The sequence below is a fragment of the Xyrauchen texanus genome, chromosome 50 (assembly GCF_025860055.1).
Source record: "Xyrauchen texanus isolate HMW12.3.18 chromosome 50, RBS_HiC_50CHRs, whole genome shotgun sequence".
Taxonomy (NCBI): domain Eukaryota; kingdom Metazoa; phylum Chordata; class Actinopteri; order Cypriniformes; family Catostomidae; genus Xyrauchen; species Xyrauchen texanus.
The window spans coordinates 11443963-11464399 of record NC_068325.1 but is presented as its reverse complement, the minus strand read 5'-3'; the positions used below and the strand labels follow the sequence as shown (position 1 = coordinate 11464399).

The 20437-nt window shown below is 38.4% G+C and overlaps 2 protein-coding genes across 2 annotated transcripts; one reads left to right on the top strand and one right to left on the bottom strand.

Moving 5' to 3' along the window:
• Positions 1–27: 27 nt before the first annotated feature.
• Positions 28–13630, bottom strand: LOC127641316 (chromatin assembly factor 1 subunit A-like). The gene is made up of 16 exons (XM_052124244.1): positions 13228–13630; positions 12335–12385; positions 9642–10222; positions 9360–9398; positions 7184–7428; positions 7044–7104; positions 6838–6906; positions 6534–6751; positions 6198–6369; positions 4555–4635; positions 4322–4417; positions 3553–3799; positions 2948–3089; positions 1353–1650; positions 1035–1116; positions 28–953 (listed from the first exon to the last, which is right to left on the bottom strand). Exons 1-16 carry the CDS (start codon positions 13280–13282, stop codon positions 829–831), a joined length of 2562 nt encoding a protein of 853 aa, XP_051980204.1. The 5' UTR covers positions 13283–13630; the 3' UTR covers positions 28–828.
• Positions 13631–14160: 530 nt separating this feature from the next.
• LOC127641201 (secretory carrier-associated membrane protein 4-like) lies at positions 14161–19836 on the top strand. Its single transcript, XM_052124020.1, has 7 exons — positions 14161–14237; positions 14633–14718; positions 15416–15544; positions 15778–15934; positions 16010–16111; positions 16218–16335; positions 17889–19836. The coding sequence occupies exons 2-7, from the start codon at positions 14712–14714 to the stop codon at positions 18069–18071; spliced, it is 696 nt and encodes a 231-aa protein (XP_051979980.1). The 5' UTR covers positions 14161–14237; positions 14633–14711; the 3' UTR covers positions 18072–19836.
• Positions 19837–20437: the final 601 nt, after the last annotated feature.

Below are 20437 nucleotides of genomic sequence, written 5' to 3'. Positions count from 1 at the left end.
TAAATAATGCTTTATTTAAACCCATTACAACTGCAAACAACAGTGCAGTTTACTCAGAACAATTAAGAAAACACTGATGCCAAAAGAAGCGCCAATGCGGTTGATGTTTTTCCGTGCTGATATCACCCCCATTATATATATATATAAAAAAAAAAAATTATTGAAATAGTATTTACACCGCATTTAGCAGCCTGGGCAAAAAAAAATTACATGTTTTTATACAAACCATCTTGGAAAGGAAAGACTAACAGAAGTTAAAGGGATAGTTCACCCAAAAACAAAAAAATCTGTCATAAACTGATACATTTTTACTTTTGGGTAAACGCTCTTTAAAATGAGTGGACAAAAGGCAAAAATACACAGAAATGGAATATAAAAGTGCAATATATTTCAATAGTCTTTTTTTTTTTTAAGAAATACACCAATTCAAGTATTCTGAGAAAACAAAAATAAACAATTTAAAACAAAAATTGCACCGAGCACTAAGCCCAACAGACAGCAACAACCTCCTGAATGGAGTCAGAGGAATGTGTCAGCTTGATTGACTGTGTACCAGCAGAGCATTTACACACTTTCAAAAAGTGGGATCTCATCTATGAAGAATGGTGGTAAAAACCCTATTCTTCCAAAGGGCCTTATTAGATAAACAGGATATCATGTCATCCACTGACAGTGTACTTGTGAAGTTTCATCTAACAGACCTCCACTTGATAAGAGGAAACAAGTGATTCTGGAGACCTTTAATGCGGTTTATGACTCTGTGTTCCTTCAAAATTGAAGATCTGATTTTGAGCCCCTTCAAAAACCCAACAGGAAGAGGGTTGGATCTCAGGCGGTGGCTGAAGTAAGGCAGGGAAGTGCAAGAGCAGCACTTTCAGATGCGTTTGTGTCCGTAGGCTTGGTGTTTTTCTTGGTTTGTGCCAAGGATGTGTTTGCATCTTGTTCAGAGGATCCTGTGAGGAAAACAAATCGTTTTAGCTCGCTCTACCAATGCCTGACAATAAAGACAAAACAAAAGAAGTCAGTTTACTCACCGGACTGTTTCCCAGTGATAACACAGTCATCATCATCATCCTCCGTGTCTGCTTGAAAGCCATCTGTCTCCATGGCTTCAGTCTACATCATTTGTGTCATGGACATACAAGTTAGCAAAGAAACAGTCACAAACTATAAAAGGAATATATGGAAGGAATGCATTTAAATGGCATTTGAGCTCTTGTGGTATTAAAATTGGTATCAAGAATCGTCAAAGTTGACTGGTAATGGTATCGACTACTATGAGAACCCTGCAAATGTGAATTCTTAAAAAACTGATAACAATCATGAGGCATGAAGTCTTGTTCTTCCTGTACCTGTTCAGAATCGCCACATTTCTTCATATACTTTGTAATAGAGTGGCTGCTGGTGCTCTTCCTCTTGTTGGAGGGTGTGGTGGAAATGGACAAAGTCGGTGAGTTGCCCTGTGAGCCAGCAGCCTCGTCACGGGTCATCTGTGCTCCAGAGGTGAGGTAGGTCCACTGGCAGGGCACAGGCAAGGCCTCCTGGGAATGACGGGCCAGAACCTCCGCATGCACGTACCAGCAGCATCGTCTGCAAGTGGAGCGTTTTTCATACACAGCGTTTTCCTTCATGAGCCGCCTGATATGGATCCTTTTTGCAAAATGAAAACATAAATACACACAGATGAAGCCACATTCACACTTCTGTACAAGAAGCATTTCTAAATAATTTCATAATAATTGGGCATGCTCCCAAAACACATTTTCCCACACTCAAAAGTAATTTTCAACAAAAATCAACACGTTTGGAGCGGTCACGGATACTTGATTCAAAGAAATTGCTCGATGTAATGACAAAGATGTCCGTTGGACTTGATTAAAGTTACACACACTGACGGATTTACAAATATTTTCTGCTCAGTAAATCTGACTGAATCCAGATGATCTAATAAGGTCATTTTCTGCAGATTGTATTGCATTCCATTCTGTGAAAATGAATTACCATTTAAATGTAAATGCGATCTTCCTCCTTGTGTAAATTAAGTTTGTAATAGTTTGCAATGCTCCACTTTCAATAAATATTTTATAGGTTATGGCCATTATCAATGGTAAAACTCAAGGTGTGAACCCAGAGAACTTTATGTACTGAATTAAAAGCCACAGCTCTATATGCTGCTGTCAGTCAAATATGGTTAGAAATGGAGCCATTAAAGCCACACAGCTGCACGTCTTGCGCCCTGCATACACAATATAAAACTTTGGCTTAGCTGAAGGAGAAATGAGTAGAAACATATCTCCCAAAGAAGCAATTACTGTTAATACTGTATTCTGTTGCATGTGATAGTAAAAAATAAAATGGCTTTTTATCTCCATAAAGTTTAAACATAAATATAACTCATCCTCAATAAACAAGATTGCTGGGCTGACATTGTGCCATTTTATTTACTGACAAAAATAAAATGCATCTATTAGCTTTAGATATTGTTTGCACAATCGTTTTGTTGTTGTTATTCTATCATAGAGTACATCAAAACTTAGGCTAATGAATGCATTTTAGCCAAATGTGACTTCACCTCGACAACTTTATGCAATCTGAGTTATTAAAAAAATCTTCCTTAACACTCGATTAAGCGTCAGAATAATTGATTACTAAATTAGTCGATAGTGACAGCCCTAAACATGTTGCCAGGCATTATACAGATAAATCATACAGTTGACAGAAATACACACCATAAAGGCTACGTCTTTTAAAAAGGAATAGAAGCCGCCTTTATTTTGTCATGCATTATACATTTTGTATAAATAGTGAAATCTTTTTTTTTTTTTTTTGCATATCTTAGCAAAGCTGAGGTCAGAGCGCAGGGTCAGCCATGATACGGCACCCCTGAATACGGAAATAGATAAAGGTTTTGAGTTTAAGAGCAGTATGATTCTGTTAATTGGGGTACCTGGGTGGGACACTGACAGTAGAGCTCAGGGGGCTTTCTGTAGGTGATGATGTTTGCTGACGACAGAACTCCAGGAACTCGTTGATTATGACCTTACAGCTGTTCACATTCCCATGCAGCAATGGCAGTAGCTGTGACAGCACTGAAGAGAAATGAAAAACACGTTATTTAGACTAATAACTCTCAAAAGTATAATGCGATTTACTGGAGCCCCTTTAAAAATTCTGCCGTGAACTTGTGCTTTGTATTGCTTTGTTGTGATTTGCATCACTCTTGGTGTGAACGGGCCTTTTAGGCTTGTCTTTGTGCATTAACAGAGTTAAAAACTGTCATTAACATGATTTGTCCACTTCATCACAATGCAAATGTAATGCTTGTGTGATATCACACACCATCATTGAACTTGGCTCTTAAAGACTCCGTGTTACATCAAATAAGATTATCAAATTCAAAAGAAACTTCTCCAAAAAAATAAGGCATTTTAATGTTTTGTACACAGTGTGTGATGAAACAAAAAAGAAAAGCAACACGCACAATAACACTTACTGCCAACTGTTTCTGTGATCTCCCAAAGCATACATGTCAAACACACATGCTGTACTCACATTTCTCATTCCTCTGTTTGCGTGAGATATCTTGTTCAGGGGTGCAGGACTCGTCTCTGGGTAACGGCTCCAGCATGCAGACAGTGTATGGCTGCAGGAGGTCCAGTGGAGGCTCCTCCCCCTCCCACAGGCAGCCTCGCACCACCGCTTCCAACACTTTCACCTTCCCTTTAGACATCAGCTCATTCTCCCATTCACGAGCCTTCATCCTCTGACGCACCTTCTGCTTCTCCGGGTCTCCACCTTCCTGCAACAGCAGACCATTTTCATCCTGACATAAGTCAATTAAAGTTAAACTCTATGGACCTGTTAAACTATGTGCCAATCACTGCTGCTGCAAGCCCCAAATAGCCATTCCGCTTTTGAAAGGAACAAAATGCACTCGAAAACAGGGGAAGGCTCATTACTATTCACAAGGAAACCACTAACTGACTGTTCAGTGAGACATTCCAATCACCTGCAATCCTACGTTTCAGAAATGAGCTTGCAGGCCACTTGAAATGAAGCGAGATAGACACGTGTGTTATGTGGTGACGTCACTGCAAGTATACGTGTATATTTGTGAATGTGTGTGGTGGGGTCTCTTTCTCAGTGTAAAAAGCACACAGCTGACAGGGGCTGGCAAGCATTATGATGCATCAAGAATATTAAATGAACCATGTGAAATCCCAACAACGGCACTCATAATTCTGCAGTGGAGCAGCAAAATGCATATAGAGGAAACACTAGGGTTAAGGAGCATAAATTAAAAGGGTGATGTTTTATGTACCTCATCTTCAAGTGCTCCTTCCCCTTCTGATAGATAACCGTGGGGCACAAAGAACCCATCATCGTCGTCGTCATCTCCTCCTTCGTCGTCGTCATCCTGCAATGGAAAGACAAATGAAAGTCATAATCAATCTTTTTAATCACAGACTAATGGGAACCACAACACAAGATAATGATGCATGCATGCATATGGTCTTAAAAACCCAACCAGTGTATTATTTGAGTGTTTCTCACCCCTTCACTATGGGATAGAGACTCTCCTGGCTCTTCTTCCTCCCATTCTTCATCACTGTCTACCTCGTAATCCAACAGCTCCTAAAACACAGTTTCAAATGCATAAGCATACACTTAAGTAAATAGTCAAAATGATTTCACGCAGAACAATTTGTATGCTTTTAAAGTGACAGCCCAGATTTTTTTCTTTTAACATTATAAAACAACATATTTTCCCAAAAGTGAAATAAATTTGTCTTTATATGCAAAGAATTTGAAGTGTACTTACACAAGTTGAAAGTTTAATAAGGATTCTCATGTTGACATTAAACAGGACTTGGACTAAAAGCGATTATCACTCAAACTGAAAGTTTAAGATGGCTTTGATGCAGCATATTTAGGCTTTCATTTAAGGCACCATTTGGCAAGCTGTCTCAAAACAAATATTTTGGTCGGGGTGTCACACAAATAATGACTGATTTAGTCAAAGTAATGTAATGCATGACTACCACCCCTGGAGTCATGAGTTTGAATCCAGGGTGTGCTGAGTGACTCCAGCCAGGTCTCCTAAGCAACCAAATTAGCCCGGTTGCTAGGGAGTGTATTCACATGGGGTAACCTCCTCGTGGTCGCTATAATGTGTGGTTCTCGCTCTCGGTGGGACACGTGGCGAGTTGTGAGTGGATGCCACGGAGAATAGCGTGGGCCTCCACATTACTTTAAGTTACTTTCTAAATCAGTTTTCCTAGAAACGTTTTTTCCCCCCACTCAAATAAAAAAAAGGCTATATTTCCTCATTCATTGTCTCATACACCCTTCAGCCATCACAAATGCACTAACCGATGTACATATTAATTTACATTTTCAATGTAGTATACAATACATTTTACTTTAGCAGAAGTATTCAAATGTAATTACTTTATTTGAATGTCAGTAACTGTGATCCAATTACAAGAATTTAAAATGCAATCCGTTACAATGCTTTTTCTGACTAAAAGTAATTCGACTTCAGTAACTAATTACTATGAAATTGGATACACCCAACACTGATATAGATGCAATTTGTAGAGTATCTTTATCCTATGAACATGTATTTATTCCTTGACAAGGAGTATGCATCAGTGTTTTGCCTCTAAAAAGGACAATAGCTTGTTAGTTCTTCAATGTGAGAAGCTCATTGTTCACTGTCAGTGCCACTAGAGTCCGACCAACCATCCACCTCAAACTATTTCAAACACGGGCTGTTAACACCCATCTACTGAGAGACATGACTGCACACAAAGACTCCAGCTCCAATGATTATGTAAATTAAGCTTAAGACAAAAAAAAACAGCATAATGCGCATTGAAGCCACCTTTTCTCGGCAGTGCGAGACACCTTTCCATTGGAAATACTAATCAACATTTTCACCAGCTGGAGGAACAGTGTTCTTGTTGCTTTCAAATCCCTAAAGGGAACCCTCAAGTAAGTACAAAAGCTTCTACATACTTTGATTTAATCAATGTGAATTTTAATGCATTTTAATGCATTCATACTGTTGTTGAAAATTAAAATGCATCAAGAATCGTTTTGTAATTGTATTGCGATTCCCTGAATGAAAATCAAAAAGTGAGGAGCCTAAAGATTCTACTAAATAACCTACTAAACTCTGCTTGTGGTTTTACCTTGTCCTGTCTTAATGGGCAACGTGGAGAGATTTGAGTGCTCTTTTTGTTCCAGGTGCCCAAGTAAGCTGGACGGTAGTTGTCATGGAAATGCAGGAGTTTCATACGGCCATATCGCAGACGGTCCGGGACACCATCTGCCTTTAGGCTTTCACTTACGACCAAACAATCACTGATGACAGAGAACATGTACAAACAGACTGAATAAAGGATAAGTATTTAACACTAAACAAGAACAATAAATAAAATGGCAGCTGGTGTTTGGCATAGTTACATAAAGGGTATTCAAAGTAGTATCTAAGCAACAGCCATTAATAATGCACCATGTGACTTTACCTTCCTGTATCAATGCACCTGGGCCTGGTTGGACCTGATCTACGAGGTTTGTGCCCAGTCCAGTCCTTCAGCCCATTTAGAGTGCTGTCTGGTTGGGCAAGATAATGGTCTAACTCCTCTAGAACAGCGTCCTCGCACTGTACTCGAGTCAGCGGTGCCAGAAACATGTGCTCTTTAATCTCAAAAGGAGCAAATTTCCCACAGGCAGATGCCAAAGTCTAAAATCGTGAACAACAAACATATTTGTTTGCATTTTTACACTCACACTAGATTCCTGACAGAAAATGTCTCAAGTGTCTCTTACATTTGGTGCCAACTGGGTCTTGGACTTCTGTAGAAACCGGGTAATCTCAGCCTTCTCTGCTTTGATTCGCTAAACCGTTATTAACAAAATGTAAACAATAAGGTCCTGCACAACTCACTAAAACAGAACAACTTACATACTACGAAGAAGCATACTTAAACAATGCAAAGTGTCACATACAATCTTAGAGAAGGAAAAACACTCACTTCTTTTTGTTCCTTCAACCGTTTTTCCTCTTCTTTTTTCCTTTTCTCTTCCAGTTTGGCCCTAAAAATTTACAAGTGTTTAACACTCATTCTTTAAGGGAAAAAAAGTACAAGTGCTATTGAGAGACTCTGGAACTCACTCTATCTTCATCTGCCGTTGCTCTTCTTTTGCACGGATTTTCTCTGCCTTTTCTTTCTCTTCCCTCTCCCTTTTCTCCCGCTTCTCCTTTTCGTCTTTCTCCTTCTTTTCTTTCTTCTCCCTTTCTTTCTCCTCCTTCAGCTTGCGAGCCTCCTCTCTTTTCTTCTCCTTGGCAGCTTTGGCCTCCTGTTTCTGTCGTTCTTTCTCTTCTTTCTGTCTCTGCCTCTCCTCTTGTTCTTGAACACCCTAAGAGACAATAAATGTATAAAGACCTATTCAAAAATAAGCAAAACATCACTTTGACCACTTTATTGTCTGTCCTGTGTACATCTATAACTGCCTGGTTTGGTTCAGCCACCAAATCAGACAGAAGGAAACTACAACGGACAGTCAGGACTGCTGAGAGGATTATTGGTGCCCCCCTGCCCACCCTCCAAGAGCTTTACATCTCCACAGTGAGGAAATGTGCAGGTATAATCACTCAGGACCCCACACATCCTGCCACACCCTCTTTTGTACTGTTGCCCTCTGGCCGGCGCTACAGAACACTCAGCGCCAGGACATCCGGGCTAGTGATGTGTTGTTCACAAACGAGTCAGCTTTAAGAGCAGACTCTTGTAGGTGAACCTTGGGAGCTGGCTTGCATATTAGAAGAGCTGAATCTATTTATAAAAATATTTAAAAAATTAAGATATGAATAATCAAAAGATTTAAATGAATAGAAATTACTAATTCAAAGAACTAAACATTTAAAAAAAATAATAATAATAATAAAGGCCTAAATGCTCAAGTGCACACACACACATTCGGTCTGACTGTCTGCTCAGACAAACAGCCTCACCTGTTGTTCCTGTCAATCAGACACGCAGTGTCAACAAATGAATAAAAGATGCTTGAGGTAGAGCGGAGCCCACTCACTCACAGACACAGGCTGGCTGTGTCTCATATGAAAGTATGTGTCCTCCGGAGGTAGCATTTGTCGGCCGCATTCAGCATCGAGGCTGTTTCGTATAATTTTTTTATTGGGAATGCAAAAAAGGATAACAAATGTATAAATCTAAGTGCATATACATAAAAGGCATTGACAATAGATAAAAATATAAGACAAAAAAAATATATAATAATTAAACGAGATGCCTCGATGACGTATGCGGCCGACAACTGGAAGCACAGTCACTTTTAGCCAAGGAGAGAGAGGAAGGACGGCTATGAAAACAACAGCTGGAAAGAGGAAAATGAGTCGGAAGCACAATAGCATTTTAATAATGTATGTAGACAATGTTAGAGCACAGTGTAGAATTTGCCAAAACAAAATCTCATATAAAGCCAGTTCTTCGCACAACCTACGAATATGCGAACTGTGCACCCTAATAATTTAATTAGAATTGTCAACTATCGCAAACTGTTTGACTTGAAAATATACAAACCATATTTTTTTTAAGAGCTGTTAAAATACCTTCAGGACTCCCCTATAGTTCAATGTAAATAAATATCAAGTACATGTGTAAATTAAATTACATTTAATTCAAAAACTGTGCAAACCCCTACCTTGCACATATGCCATTCTGTTATATTTGTTTGTATGTCTATTTATACTCTTACCTTGTTTCATTTTCTCTGTCTCACTGTAATGTTCTGTTCACCAAAACAAATTCCTTGTGTATGGGACTAACTTGGCAAAAAAGCTCATTCTTATTCTGATAACTTCACAACAAGTGCAAATATTAGAACTTTAAAAACAAATTCCCCTCTGAGATCAGGGAAAAACTCAATGTACAGTGAGGGTTCCCACGCTTTTATGAAAACCAAATTCAAAGACTATTGAAGCACCTTACAAAATTGCGTTCCAGCATACATGGCACAGCGGAGGCCTTTCAGATAATAAATCGAACATAATAATTAATGTGTGAACATAAATTATTATTTAAGCTCAATAGAAATGTTATTGGTAAAAAAAAAATCAATATGTTCATGCCAACAGTATTGTGCATATCACCTTTCAAAGTATCCATCTATAACCAAAAGGAAGAACTTTCAACGAGTGTGGGAACCTTGGTCTCACTTTGTGCAAACAACTGAAAAAGTCCCTGAGACTGTCAGTGGCGATCCATCCAGATTTGATCTTAACAACAGTGTTCAGGTTAGTGTTGTGCTCAGTAAATGTGTGGGATGATTACCTTGAGGGACCGTCTCTTCAATGCATTTGTCCTTTGTGCCTGTGTCAGGAAAAGAAAACAATGTTTTGACCTTTCAACAAACAAAGGAATCTTAGATGTCTCTAACAGAAAAATTTAGTCACACACAAAAAATAAAACTTGCAGAATGCATTACAAGGGGCTCAAAACCAAAATGATTGTACAGAAAATTACAAATAAAATTGGCTATCACATTCGTATTGACATTTTCAGACAAAAATGCCTGGCACATCCCTAACGGTCATGAAGCTAATGTCTACTCACCGAGGCAGGGGTGGTGGGTGCACTCTTGCTAGGCTCTGGTGAGCTCTCTTCCATTGAGAGGGAGCTGGTTGACCCAGCCGAGAGCACAGATTCATTCCCTTGGCTAACATCAGCCTCCTGTTGCTCCTCCTCCTCAGTGTCAGACTCCTGAGTGGTATCCAGCAGCGAGAGAGTCTCTCCATCATCCACTTCTTTCTCTGTTCCTTTCTCTTTAAGTGGCGTGGTGGGTCCTGTAGATGGTGGGATGTCTTCTGTGGTCTTTGCGGTTTCTTCACTGGGGCATGTGGCTGCAACCGGAGGTGCAGGAGCATCTGTGGAGTTGGAGTCTTCTGTGAAGTCAATGGTGGCTTCGGTGGCAGAGCAGATTGGGGGACGCTTTTGTCGGCTCATGAAGCAATCAAGAGGCCCACGGCCATTAACCAGAGCTGGGCCGTGGTGCAGCGGCAGGGAAGAATGGTCCATTTCATTTTCTCCATCAGAGGCACTGTGTTCAGAACACTTGGGGGCAACTGGACCTTTGGTTCTTTTGGACTCACAGAATTCCTTGGGTTCTGGGTTAAGCCTTTTGAATGGAAGACGTGCTGCAGGGAGAGTGTGACATTGATTTTTAGCAAGACAAAAGGGAACAAATGGATAGGATCAGAAAAACAACTTAAATGTGCTGAAGTCACAAAAACTGAATTAAATATGGGAATCTGTTAAAGGCTATTATTAAATGAAAAAATAAATTAGATTTTGCTTAAGCCTATTTTTAGGGTCATTAAAACATTTTACATTAACATTATTTTCATGACAATTCTCATTAATGCAATGTGAAAAAAGGTAATTATGAGATTCTCAATACTGCAATGTGAAGAAAATTATTTATACATCATAGTAGTACTCCCCTGATACTACTTGGACATGACAAATATTAACAGGACATTTTCTTGCCAGGTTTAATGAGAATCACCCTCATAAACCTCAAGTACATTAACAATAACCAGAGAACGCCTGCACTAACTGGCATATATCGTAATAATGTAAAAAGAAATTGATGGAATTTTGCAAAAAGTAACATTCACAATAAAGACACAAAAAGTTACCCGATTTTCAGAGATGTGGCTCATCACATTGCCTGTGGGTGCTTATGCACACTTCCCAGGTTTAAATATGGCTAGTGTCATTTCCCAATCTCAATCGCCCTCCCCATTCTTTTCCCTATAATTTCTTTGTCTCACCCCTTCACTGTCCTTTCAGAGCGAAACTGTGCCTGCCCACTTTTTCAGCCATCTGGGTTACAGAATTATTTTTCCCATTCATATCTTCCATATACTTTTCAGAAAATCCTTCATAAAAGAGTTGTAAGCCATGAACCAAACCAATCAGCTCCGAGGTGAATCACAAAATTATAGACTTTGTTTCAAGGCAAAAAACCTATTTGAAAATAGGACAAAAAGACAAAAGTTACAAGTCTGTGTACTTCCCGCCTTTCATGAGGGCACAAACTACAATCCCATGAAGCACTGCGAATTAATTAATAGAATATTATTATGAAAATATTTAAAACTACTGATTTTAGTTTGTTGATTATAAGGTATACAAACAATATAGTTTACATTTATTCTGAAACATTCAGATATACACCAATATATAAGTAGTTTGCAGGTGAAGGGAGACCGACTCTTTTGCATCACTGAGTGCATCATAGGAGCGGGCTGTCGCTTCAACAGGAATTCTGCTTTTAAATATGATTTTTAAACAATGAAGTAGAAATAACACAGACGGATGGCTTCAATGGAAGCATATACCATTGAAGAACAACCTCTGAGCTCATAGTGTCTTTAAAGATTTTTAAGTTAGGGTAAAAATTAATTAATCTATAAAATAAATAACCGTTAGATTACTAGATAATCAAAATAATCATAAGTTGCAGCCCTAATTTTAAGGTAACAGACTGACTCACTTCCATTGTAAATGCCTTACTGTAAATAAATTATAAACAAGAGACAAGTTTGGGGGCCTGGGTAGCTCAGCAAGTTAAGACGCTGACTTTCACACCTGGAGTCACAAGTTCGAATCCAGGGCGTGCTGAGTGACTCCAGCCAGGTCTCCTAAGCAACCAAATTGGCCCGGTTGCTAGGGAGGGTAGAGCCATATGGGGTAACCTCCTTGTGGTCGCCATTATGAGGTTCCCACTCTCGGTAGGGCACATGGTGAGTTGTGCGTGAATGCTGCGGAGAATAGCATGAAGCATCCACAAGCATTAGGTCTCCGCGGTAATGCTTTCAACAAGCCACATGATAAGATGTGCGGATTGACGTCTCAAACACGGAAGCGACTGTGATTCATCCTCCACCACCTGGATTGAGGCGAGTCACTACGCCGCCACGAGGACTTAAAGTGCATTGGGAATTCCAAATTGGGGAGGAAATCCAACCCAAAAAAAAACAAGGGACAAGTTAAAACTTTTTGTGGTCAATCAACATTATGCCACAAATGCTGTTGCTTCATCTTAACTTGTATTGAACCCGAAACATTTGTTCCCTGAAAAAACAGACTCAACAGGACTGTCCTCAAAACAAAAACACATTTTGTTGATGGTGGATGGTTTTACATTATTAACAGCAACTCTGTCAGCTGCACTGAAAATCAATGGCTTTACTCACTATAAATCAACTTGATGAAAAACATTTTCAGATGTTTTTTTATACCTTGAACAAGCTTCTTGCTGGCAGTATTAGCTTTGACCACACAATCCATGCCTGAAATACAAAGACAAAAGTTATTGTGTAAAATCCTGTATCAAGACATTCTAAACAAGTTAATGACATCAACCCGACATGAAACCTGACGTGCAAGCACGTCCTTTCACCACATATCTGCTAACCACCATTTGACAGTCGTTAACTTACATTTCGAGTCAAAACTATAACTTTAATCTCATTCCAAACATGCTCTATATATATTGTGTGGCACAAATGTACACAGCATTTATAGACTACAAAAGACACAGCGCGTGCCAACTCGATGTATAATGTTTATTTTTCATCTCCCGCCTTTCAGTGTATGATGCTTTGTGTAGGCCTGTGGCTAGTGAGAGTTTTGTGAAGAAACAGGGTGCCATCAAAGTAACCTCCTTTAGTACGAGACCGAAGAACAAATAGAAGCTAGTTTAACTCAGTTTAGCACATATGAAGCCAATCTAGCTGCATTTAAACTCATATAACATGCTACAAATAACCGACATAATGCCAGACACACACTTTGTATATAAAACGAATAATATGGTCAAACCAGCCAATAGCTCATCAGCTAACCATGTTAATAAACCCCCTAGCTGCGCCCTAACTGTTCGTCAAGGACATTTAACTGAACTTATCCGTGTTTCTCAGAGAAATTGAACTAAACTTCAGGTTTGAGTCACTGTTTCAGTGTCTCTCGTGTGATAGATGGAGTTTTCAGGCTTTTCTGCGATTGGAATACACATTAAAACGCTTTATTAGCCACCTACACTGACTAGTTAGTTTGTCCCCTCAGCGTCGCTTCTAAGTGACTTTACTAATGCAGTACACCTCAGAAGAGCTCATATAGATGCGGGTCAGACCTCTGCGTGGAGTGGAGGCGAAAGGCTCTTCGCCCGCGAGCATCACCACTACCATCAGCGCGCCCTTCTGTTCCGTGCGCTCGTTAAACAGAAACGGTGAGGACTTTTTCAGACTCCGTACACAGCTCCTGGTGGCTAGTCATCGACTGGCAATCTTTTCCGACCGTAACAAAACCTGTCAGCAACAAATGGTGTGGGTTTCCTTGATTTTTTTTTTAGTTGTTGAGTTCTATTTTTTGGTGCGTAACCCCGGTCCGTCTTTTCCCTCTCATGCCCGGCCAGACTCCCTCGCTCTCCCCGCTCAGAATTGGCGGGAGCTTGTTGCGGGTATGGATTGCCGGCTGTGATTGGCCTACAGAGTACTACGTCGCACTAAGAAAGAGTAATATGATTGGTTACTTTACTAGCTCCTGCCTCTCAACACGCCCCTTTTGAATTGCAAAGGCCTGTGATTGGCCAGTGAGTATGATTCCCGAGCAGGATTGGTCAAATGAAAATGAAAAGTCGGAAAGTTATTTGTTCAACTGCTTTGACTTGGTAATTATGTATTATGGATGTTTTTTAGCTTACTCTTTCTTTTTTCAATCCGATTTATAAAAGTGTTATGTGCCTTTGTACTGTATGCAATTTTACATTTTTGTGTTCTGAAGGGTCAATTTGTGTCGAAATGTGCACATAATAATTCATACCTAACCTTGATATACAAGAAAAACCTAAAGTACGAAATATTCACTTGTTTATTGACAAAAATAACAACAGAAAGTTGTCAGATATAGCCATTCCCACAAGGCATAAAAAAAATAGTAGTCACAAGCCCTGAGACCACACCTTTTAATTGTCTTTGTTGGGGCTTGTAGTCTTCGAGACTTCTAACTTCGATTTCCAGAGCACAAACGAGAACGCTTCAGAACTACATTTCCCACAATGCCTCAGCAACACTACCAGTCTGCCATGTGATCGAGAGGATTCAATGCAGACGCATCTACATCAAACTATTTAGCGGTGTACAGGTATTGTGTCTTAAACTGAAAATAAAAGTAATGTTTTAGTATATTATAACGGCTGCGTTTTTGTCTAATGATATGTAATGGGAACGTTAATTCCCTTAGATGTGGTAGAATTTGACCATTTCTACTCTGCTACAGTTTTGACAGTGTTTTAGCAGCTGGCCTGTACTATGTTAACAAAATTAACTAATACTTAACAAGTACTGTCAATAGCATCACCACTTTACTGCAACATGGGTATAATGTATGTAGTTTAAATACAACTGCTGTGATGTAGTGTGGCTTGCATTCTGCAAAATCAATTTGCTTATTTGCCTAGTAATGTAATAAGTTGTGACTTTAAATGAAGCTTTTGGCTGATTATTAAATATTAAACTGTTTTTTATTGTTTCATTTAGCAAACAGCTGTCCGATAGTTATAAAAGGAAAACGTGCTTCATCAGGGACATATTTATTAAACTTTTACACTACTAAAGGATGACTGGTAAGCCAGATGTGGTTGACATTTGATAACTGTGCATGCTACATTTTTGTATATAAGCAGTTTTAAAGGAATATTCCGGGGTTAGTAGAAGTAGAGTTAGTAGAGCTCAGTCGACAACATTTGTTTCATAATATAGATTACCACAAAAAATAATTTCGATTCATCCCTCCTTTTCTTTAAAAAAAGCAAAAATACGTGTTCCATTGAGGTACTTACAATGGAAGTCAATGGGGCCAATCTGTAAACATGAAAGAACTCACTGTTTCAAAAGTATAGCCACAAGCCTTAAACAATTTGCGTGTTAACATAATTTTAGTGTGATCAAATCTGTTACTAACCTTTTCTGTTTAAAGTTATAGCCAATTTTACAACTTTATTGCCATGATGACATATCGCCATAAACCATTCAACCATAAAATGACCGTAACATTTTTTTAAGCTTCACATTTCTGCATTTAAACCCTTTAAAAATTGGCCCCATTCATTGCCATTAAGTGCTTCACTGTTACCTTAATTTTTGCTTTTTTTAAGAAAAGTAAAGATGAGTCAAAATTAATTTTTGTGGTTATCAACATTATGCCACAAATGCTGTTTATTGAGCTTAACTTGTATTGAACTTGGAATAGTCTTTTAACATAAATGTCATGTTGTCTCTATGAACAATCAGTCCTATACATCATCCATTTTTGCATGACAGATCGAACAAACAACTTTCCCCCTTTGCCGAAGTTTCTTCGCATAAAGCCATGTTTTTACCAGAATGTGGATGAGGAAATTCCGCAACCACACTGCCAGCTTGTGCGCCGTGTTTACAACCTTTGGATATGTAAGTGAAATAATCAAAGTACTCTCTGCTAAGTGTTAAAGACATAATTAACAAAAAAAATTCTGTCATCATATACTCAACCTCACTTTTTTCCAAATCCATATAACGTTATTTCAGTGGGTTAGGAAAAACATTGGGGTAAATGGCGACAGAATAATAATCTTTGGGTGAACTATCTCTTTAAAATGGAGGTACAGGAACATATCTGACGACTTATACTTCTGTTTTTTCAGTGTACTGTATCACACTATGTGTTAATGTGGTGGCCTGCATAGCCTGGTGGGCCGGGGGGGGCAGCGCAGTTAACTTTGGCTTTGCGCTCCTCTGGCTTTTAGTTTTCAGCCCCTGTAGCTACACATGCTGGTTCAGGCCGCTCTATAAAGCTTTCCGGTAAGGGACCACTTTTGGCGAAATGCTGAGGTTGTTGTTTCGCTTTGATTTAACTGGTCTTGTTTATCTTCACAGGGCTGATAGTTCATTCAACTTCATGGCATTCTTCTTCATTTTCTTCCTGCAATGTGTACTTTCTTTCATCCAGAGTCTTGGAATATCAGGTTGGGGTGCATGGTGAGTAACATTAAATGTTAAGGATTTTTAGTCAAGTTCAGTCTTCAAGAAGACATTTGAACACTTCCATTGATGTTAAAGGTGTAATGGTTTTCTCTCTTCACAGTGGTTGGATTGCCACAGTGATGTTTTTCAGCACAAATGTGGTCTCTGCTATATTCATGCTCATCGCTACTCTGCTCTTCACTGTCATCACTGTTCTGATGGTGTTTGTCCTCATCAAGGTATGATTTGCATGTACAAGCCTTGCCTTACCTTGTTTTGTACAGCCTTACCTTACTTCATGCTAAAGAGTTCATTAAAGTGTTACTTAAAAGAGGCAATGTTTAGGGTTCCCACGGTCATGGAAAACCTGGAAATATCAAAATAATTAAAAAATTGTGTTTTTGAGGCCTTAATAAATGCTATAAAATACATTTCACCACTAAATATTGCTATTGTGCAAGGTAAAACTTGCTTGAAAAGTGATGTTTGACATGAATTCATTCTTTTTAATGAATCAGTCTGAATGATTAATTAACAAATCAGTCTAAATTGAGATTATTAGTATAAATCCTAGTGCTATCAGTCGATTAATCACAATCAGATTTGGAAAGTGATGAAATTTGACACTATATATACTTATTTTCCTGTCAAAATGCATTTCTTATCATTTTAGGAAAGAAAACAAAACAATATGTAATAATATAATGCTTAATTAACATTTTTCAAACAAGCCTTCCACAGTATGAAGATAGAAATGCACTAAAATTTCACCAATTCAAGTAAGTAAAGTCTAAGGAGTTTTGAAGGTAATTGAAAGAACTAGTACCCACATAGGCTGCATATTCATGGGCATTAATTCTCTTAAACTCTTATCCTGCACAATAATAATCAGCTGTCAGACTGGGTATCTCCTTTGTTACAGCAATCATGAAGCTGAGTTCATGATTCACGTCAGAGCGTCAACGCCAACATTAAGCGCCGCATCGATCTGACGTCTCGTTCTGCATTTTGGTGATATTTAAGACTTGTCGTGGTACTGTGGTAATTAAATTGTGCCTTACAGAGGCTGAAAAGTACTTTATTTATTTCACAAATCCTATCTGGGCTTGTTTTGTACAACAAATAGCATTAAGAGTTCCTTTCCCAATCATTTGATCACTGACATGGCTGTTGTGTGTGTTTGTCAATGTAATGATTTCGGGCGTATGCATCGCAAAGTTTTCCGCCATACTCCGACCAGTTTTTTTGCTGGTGTATGCTTTATTAACGGTGCGTGTGTTAATTGCAATTAAGAACAATGCACGTGTTAAACGTTTTAAATTAATCGCATGCATTAATGCGTTAACTTTGACATCTCTAATAAATCCTTATCCAGTTATTTTTACCTTAAAGAGCTATGGAGGAAGTCAAACATTTCAAATGGCTTGACAGCCCAACATTCTAACCAGTACTAATGAAGAAAACAACTACAACACTGTCATGTGCAAAAATAAAGGGTTTTTAAACTAAACATCACTCGAACTAAAAGTCTGTTCAAATGATGTTAGATATTAGAAAACAAATCAGCCATGTTTGCCTCTCTAGAGATGACTGCACTATTTAAGAGTCTATAAATGTCCCCAAATGAATCAGAATTGTCTGAAAGCTTGTGAATCAGAATCGAATCAATCAGGAAATCTGTATCTTTTTTGATACCCAGCCCTATTACAAACGATTGGTAAGTTTATGGAAATTCTTTGGTTAAAAAGTGTGGGAACCCTGAATGTTTGACATTAGTTTTGTCCCCTAAAAGGTTCATCGACTGTATCGTGGTGGAGGTGGCAGTTTACAGCAGGCCCAGGCAGAATGGAGCACCGGCATGTGGAAAAGCGCCCCTGTGAAAGAAGCCGGATTTAACGCAATCTCTGAAAGTGGCCCAAGCCTCCCTCAGTATCCGGCTGCTGTGCCCAATTACCCAGAGAGCAGAAACTGGTGATACCGCTTTTGAGCTATAGATGGACCCAGAATGCCACTTGTTGTCTTAACCTTAAAGGGGCAGTTTGTGGAAGAATATTAGACAATATTTTTAATCACTTTGTTATGTGCCAAGGACAAAAAACACTATGGCCAGATCCCTGACTTCTGTGAACAGTTGTTTTCTCACTTTTGTATAATACTATTTGTTTTGGTTATATAGCAAAAATATGTTCTAATCTAATATCGATAACCTTTGCACTCTTAAAAGAATCTTAAGTATAAACATCATAAAGAAAATGTTAGTTACTTGCTATACTTTCAAGCTATTGAGAATAGATCTTTTGAACACTTTGAAACCAGTTGCCCTGATTTAAAAAGAAGTTAATGGAGTATTTGAGTGAAAATGTCTCAGATTTTGGCAGAAACACCCAACTTACTGCTTACCAAACTGTTCCTACAAAGCCATCAACACATTTATTGAAAAAGTAGTACAAATATAGCAAAAAAGTATTTTGGGACATTGTAATTTTACATTAAAGCAGTAATTAGAGCAAAAATGAAAATTATCTTATCTACTTACCCTCATGCCATCCCAGATGTGGATGACTTTCTTTCTTTGTGCTGAACACAAATAAATATTTTTAGAAGAATATCTCAGCTCTGAAGGTCCTCACAATGCAAGTGAATGGTGACCAAAACTTTGGAGCTCTATAAAGCATTTAAATGCAGCATAAAACTCCAGTGGTTTAGTCCATGTCTTCTGAAGTGTTGTGAAGTCTTATGGATTTCTTTATGCTGCTTATATTGTCTTTCTGGCCACCATTCACTTATATGGACCTACAGAGCTGAAATATTCTTCTAAACATCTTTGTTTGTGTTCTGCAGAAGCAAGAAAGTCATACACATCTGGAATGGCATTAGGGTGAGTAAATGATGAGAGAATTTTCATTTTCTGAGTGAACTATCCCTTTAACTAGGAAAGGTAGCCTCATGAATTCAACTCAATTATTTGAAATCTCATTAAGGTCTTGGTTTTTTAGAAACATTCCATTTGTTTGTTTAAAGAAGGACATTGTTTCATGTTATATCCTTATATTCACCTCTGATGGATTGATTAGAACATATATAAATCAATATACAGCACACAATCACATTACCGTTTAAGGGAAAGTGATTTGTGTTTGAGCTTTTTCTAAATCGTGACAGCTTTTCTATTTCCCTCAAGAAATTGGGTCCCATGTCATTCCAATAACAGTGCCTCTGCCTTGATTTTTACTTTGGTTCAATATTTGCTCCATTTTGTAAAGATTAATTAACAGAAATTAAATGTCTTTGTAAGTATGATTTGCATATGACACACCCCTTTTATACACTGCAGCAAAGCATTGCAGAAATCAAATTTACAAATACATTGTGTGCCTCTCTTTTCTGTTAAGTGCTTTTCACATCTTCGAAATGAAGACCGCCTTAAATTGTCATGCACAATAAGCACGTGAAAAACCAATAGCTTTCCAGTTTGCCTCAAGTGCTGTTGTTTTTAGGTGCTTTTTGCATTGAAGTGTGCAGATCTTCATGTTTCATCTCTGGAGCAATGTGTTTACAAATGTGGCTGGTTAGAGTCTTAAGACACTCATTTTGATCTTTGCTCCTCTTTGTTCGAGATCCTCTACAGACCCATAGGAGGTGGATTTTGAAACATTCTACGACCGGACCTCTGTGTTGCTTATGTATTTAATAATCTTGTAGATGCATCTGAATTGTGACTGGAATTGCTGTTTAACTAACTGCAGTTAAATAAAAAACATTCCTTTTCAGCCTGGAGTTTTTATTGTAGTCACCGATTGTTACAGTGGCTTGAACGTGATTTTTTGTTTTTTTTGTTTTAAGAGTACAGAGACGTGCACGGAGCAACCGGAGCGCCACAGATGGCACAGGCAAGACAGACAGTCGGACTAAGCTGATCCACCAATCAGAACGTTCATTTCAGACGCAATTGGATATTTGCTAACCAATCACATTTTCCGGTTCAGTAAGGGGCGGGACATTTCCAGCGTCTTATGCACAAGCAGCCCTGTACACAGAAACGCACATAATAGTACACAAATAAAACAAATAACCATTAATTTTCCCAAAGTAATATTGTAGTGGTAACCATGGTTAATTGTGTGGTAACTGGTTTAACTAAATTCCATGGTTAAACTATAGTTGATGTAGTGAAACAAAAAGGTAAACAAAACAGAAGTCTAATAATTTTTTGTTTAGGCTCACAAATGCTAAAATAATAATACAAATAATGCCTAGAATTATGAATAAAACTTATATATTTTTAATGATCAATTACATTTTGAAATAATTGGTATCGGATCGAAAATAATATAAGCGGTA

Coding starts and splice junctions, on each gene's coding strand:
- LOC127641316 (XM_052124244.1), bottom strand. CDS start 13,282: ATGGTAGTGGTGATGCTCGCGGGCGAAGAGCCTTTCGCCTCCACTCCA. Junction 3,800..4,321: donor AAGGAGCACTTGAAGATGAG/GTACATAAAACA, acceptor CTGCTGTTGCAG/GAAGGTGGAGACCCGGAGAA. Junction 1,651..2,947: donor ACTGTCAGTGTCCCACCCAG/GTACCCCAATTA, acceptor TTTTGCAAAAAG/GATCCATATCAGGCGGCTCA.
- LOC127641201 (XM_052124020.1), top strand. Junction 16,112..16,217: donor ATATCAGGTTGGGGTGCATG/GTGAGTAACATT, acceptor CTCTCTTCACAG/TGGTTGGATTGCCACAGTGA. Junction 16,336..17,888: donor TGGTGTTTGTCCTCATCAAG/GTATGATTTGCA, acceptor GTCCCCTAAAAG/GTTCATCGACTGTATCGTGG.